The sequence below is a fragment of the Tupaia chinensis genome, unplaced genomic scaffold (genome assembly GCF_000334495.1).
Source record: "Tupaia chinensis unplaced genomic scaffold, TupChi_1.0 Scaffold000438_1, whole genome shotgun sequence".
NCBI lineage: Eukaryota > Metazoa > Chordata > Mammalia > Scandentia > Tupaiidae > Tupaia > Tupaia belangeri.
Window position 1 is genome coordinate 686,194 of NW_006159943.1, and position 4,454 is coordinate 690,647.

General features: G+C 57.5%; 1 protein-coding gene across 2 annotated transcripts in view; it reads left to right on the plus strand.

Moving 5' to 3' along the window:
- Window positions 1-1,173: 1,173 nt before the first annotated feature.
- The window catches only part of TMEM79 (transmembrane protein 79), a 16,007-nt gene continuing 12,726 nt past the window's right edge, over window positions 1,174-4,454 (plus strand). The window contains exons 1-3 of one of the 2 annotated variants that reach the window (XM_006155181.3): window positions 1,174-1,941; window positions 2,696-3,492; window positions 3,721-3,934. In XM_006155181.3, coding sequence (XP_006155243.1) covers window positions 2,739-3,492; window positions 3,721-3,934 — 968 coding nt within the window. In that variant the 5' untranslated portion in view covers window positions 1,174-1,941; window positions 2,696-2,738. Of the gene's footprint in view, window positions 1,942-1,964; window positions 3,493-3,720; window positions 3,935-4,454 lie in introns of those variants that run through there. The other variant, XM_006155182.3, reaches the window with a different exon arrangement.

Here is a 4,454-nt window from a genome sequence, read left to right on the forward strand (position 1 = left end):
CGGCCGCCATCGCTGTGAGGCGGCTGCCTGCGACAGCTCCTCCTCCGCCTGCCAAATCTCGCGATAGCAGCCGCACAGCTGCAGACCAGCGAATTGCTATTCTCAAATCTCGCGAAACTCGTCTTCCCTCCCGGGAAGTTGCCAGAACTAACTCTGGGCAGCATGGCCCCTTTCCGGCTTCTGCAAGCTCGAGAAAAACTTTGACAAAACGACCAGATGCCGTACAATGAACCCAGTGAGAAGGCTGAAGTTATACGGGATTTGGGCAGGGGGGCTCACGGCTAGGAGCGTGGCTTCGCTTTGACCTACAGGGGTCATTTGGTCCATCCGTCTGCCCATTCAACCTTTTACCACCACCATTAACCCTCGTGAGCCAAGCCTCTGATTACTGGTTAGAATGACACCAATTTAGGGCCAGCAGGTGGCGCAGTGGTTAAGGGCACAGAACTCCCACATGGTCCACCGAGGTTCGTAGTCCCAGACCTGGAGGCTTGCTTTCTCACTTGTTTTGTCCCTCTCTGGTTAAAATGAATATAAATAAGTAAAGCTAATTTTAAAAAAGTTAAAAAAAAATAACTCCAATTTTCCTTTTTCTGCCATAATTTAGACAAAAAACGTAGGTGACAATTGCCATGGACAGGTCTCAGCATCACATAAGAGAAAATGACGGGAAACTTGACTTGTACAAGCTGCTTGGCCTTTCAACTCCCCCTCTCTAAAATGTCCAGCTTGTATATCATCCCTCACCAACGTTTTATTGAACTTCTGCTCCCTTCTAGCCACAGTGCTGGGTTTGGGGAACAGGAGAAGAGCAAAGGACACTGCCTGCCGCTGTCCTCACGCAATGATCTAATGAGTTTGGAGAGAAGGTCTCATAGGAATGAGAAGCCATTCCCTCATGTTCCTGCTCCCTGCTCTTCCCACTGGAAAGGTCACCTCCTATCTAACTTGGATTCCTGTTCCCTTTTTTTTTTTGGAGAGGTTTTGGCCATAGGGCGCGTGCGCTTGCCAGAGAGAGAGAAAGTGAGAAATCACCCCCCAGGGGAGATGGCCACACCGCAATCCCTTCTCCATTCTCCTCTCAGGATCTTCGGCACGCATGCACATGCGCCCGGCGTGAGTTCAAGCCACCAGGTCTAGGACTGAAACCACTGTCGGCTACATGGGAGTCCAGCGACATAGCCATTACGCTAACTGCTGGCCCCCATTCCCTTCTTAGTAAGCTAAAAAGCAAGATGTCTGGGGGCCTCTCGTGCACATTGTAATGGACACATGAATTTTCCTTCTGACTTGGTGCTCCAGCCACTGACCTTGTTCTGTTCCTGAAACAGCCTATGTCTCTCCTACCTCTGGCCTTTCACTTGCTGTCCCTCTGCCTGGACACTCATCACACTTCTGGTGTCCCATCAGGTCTCAGCTCAGATGTCCGCTGATCGAGGAGGTTTTCACTGCTGACGATGTCTTGATGTAGTGGCTAGACCTCTGTTACCTGCTACCCCAGTACACTTACTGTCTTCGCGTCTAGGACAGTGCCAAGCTAACAATAGGTGTTCAAAGAGATACTGAACGAAATGTACAAATTGTGTCTCTTTGCTGGGTATTTCAACCTACTCCAAGCACTCTCTCCTGTACAGACCCACTTTTCCCCCTTCGCTTTCCTGAGCTGTGACCTCTGACACATCCCAGTTTCTTAGAACCTTAACATACTCCTTCCCCAGCTGCACCCCCACTTGCAGAATGGATGACGTCCTCCTCCAGTGCTTTTTCTGTCGGCAGATTCAGCAGGGCGGGGCCCACCCCTTTAATCTGGGCCACACCTGCTCTGGTCAGACAGGTTTGGAGACACAGGGAGGGAGGGAGAGAAATACTTGCAGAGCCAGCAGGCAGCTGGGCAGCACGTTCCTGGATGCTGGGGACCCTCCACCTCTCTCCAGATGGAAAGTAAGAGGGTGTCATGGGTGCAAACGGCAAGGGTGGGAGGGCCTGTGAGGAGATACGGGAGGGGAATGAGCCCCATCCCGTAGTAGGGTGGGGAGGAGAACCAGGGAGAAGGCATGAGAAACAGCCATGGTGGACCTAGAAGTCGGAATGGACAGGTCTAAGCTTTGTGGACTTGGGTGAGGTGGGCTAGTGAGGCGTGCGGAAACTGAAGATTGGAGATGAAAGGACAGGGCGCCCCACAACTGCCAGCTCCTTGGGACAGATTTGTCGGCAGATTTAAATCACTGAGCTCAGTTGCCAAGAGAGTTCCAAGGAAGGACCTGCAGGGAGAAGGGGAGATGGGACGCAGAGAGACAGATTTTCTGTCCACAGAAGATCCTTCCTTGGGGAGAAAGACGCTCTTGGCAAAGTGCTGGACCTCATTCCTGTAATAGGGTGGCCATGACTCCAGGGGTTTTGGTGGAGGGAGAAGGTGTGGGTGGTGACGGACCGTGGCGACAGCTGCCGGGGCCTGTGCCCCCTGACTCACCCTCTCCTGCGATGGCATCTGATGTCGAAAGGGTGCCTTCATCTCAGCTGTGCACTGCCCTCCCGCCTCCCTCTGTTTCGACACCTTCCTCTGCACCGTGTTCTCCTGACGTCCCAGAAGGGGCTAAAGTGCACGAGGCCATCTGCCCCGGAGAGTTCCAGTGCTGTCAGCCGGCCCGAGGGCCAGAAGACAGGGCTTCTGACAGTTTCCGTCTGCTCCCTCCAGGATGACATGACCCTGCGGTAGAGCCCCAAACCGAGGCCCCAGGATGACAGAGCCGGAGACCCTGGCCCTGCTGGAAGTTAAGGGGCCTGAGGCCTCAGAGAAGAGTCCACCCCAGGCTTTGCTTCCCAATGGCCGGCAACCAGAAGGGGACAGTGGGGCCGAGTCCCCCGGAGCTGAGACCCTCACAGTGGGGTCTTCAGTTGGGTCTCCCACCACCAGAGAGGAGGCCGAGAACGGCCTAGACAGCACAGTGAGCGAGGCTGCCACCTTGCCCTGGGGGGCTGTCCCCCAGCCCAGTGCCCCGTTCCCAGATCCCCCCGGCTGGCGGGACATTGAGCCAGAGCTGGAGTCAGAACCACCTACCAAGACCGAAGAGCCCCCAGAAGATGATGTCAATGTGCTGCCTGAGAAGGCGGCCCGGGCCTTCGTACCCATCGACCTGCAGTGCATCGAGCGGCGGCCCCAGGAGGACCTCATTGTGCGCTGCGAGGCTGTCGAGGGCGCCCGCCGGACCTTCCTGCCTCCCCGGGCCACCCACCCAGACCCCCCCGAGTGCAAGTGGGCAGAGGCAGTGGCCCGCCCCTCCGGCAGGTCCTGCAGGGGCTGCGGGACCTGTGGAGGGCAAGAGGGGCGGCGGGCCGTGGCCTCGGTGGGAGCTGCCCTCGTCTTCTTCCCCTGCCTGCTGTACGGGGCCTATGCCTTCCTGCCCTTCGATGCCCCACGGCTGCCCACCTTGAGCTCCCGCCTGGTCTACACGCTGCGCTGCGGGGTCTTCGCCACCTTCCCCATCGTGCTGGGTGAGCCTGGGCCCTGGGCGGGGGAGACCGTCGGGGAAGCAGATTGAGGGGCAGTGCCTGCCTGGCCAGGGGAGGCAGGAGGATCTCCTATCACCCCCCAGGCCCTCAGCCTCTAAGCCCGTTCCCCCCCAGGGCCACCTCAGCCCAGGCCACATGCCCAGCACCGGGAACCCTGCCCAGTGGTCCGCTGCCCCTTCCCCTGCCGGTCTGACCGTGTCCGGCCCGCAGGGCTCCTGGTGTACGGGCTGAGCCTGCTGTGCTTCTCTGCCCTCCGGCCCTTCGGCGAGCCGCGGCGGGAGGTGGAGATCCACCGGCGCTACGTGGCCCAGTCGGTCCAGCTCTTCATCCTCTACTTCTTCAACCTGGCCGTGCTTTCCACCTACCTGCCCCAGGACACCCTGAAGCTGCTCCCTCTGCTCACTGGGCTCTTTGCCATCTCCCGGTGAGTCGGGGCTGGGGCCGGCATGGGGGAGGCGAAGGTGCTAGAGACAGGCCTGTGGTCGTGCAGAGCCAGGCCAGAGCTTTCCAGGTCCCACACCAGCCCGTGTGTGACAGATCCCCTCTCCTCTTGCCTGTTACCTCCCCGGTAGCAGGTGGTCGGCTCAGGAGTCCTCCCTCGGACGGTGAGTGCAGAGACAGTATACAGGGTAGGGCTGGGGGGCGCCAGGCACTGCCTAGACCACATGGAGCCACTCCTCTGTGGCACTTGGTCAGGGACCTTTTTTGGCCCCTAGCGGGCTGAACACCAAATACTCAATTCTTTTTTCTAAAGAACTATTTTATTTAACTTTATTTATTTATTATTTTAAAAGTTTGATCAGAGAGGAGCAGAGTGAGAGAGAAAGAGAGAGAGAGGGAGGGGAAGTGAGAAAGCAAGCTACCAGGTCTGGGACTCGAACTGCGGTCAGCCATGTGAGAGTCCAGTGCCCTTAACCACCATGCCACCTGCTGATCCCAGTACT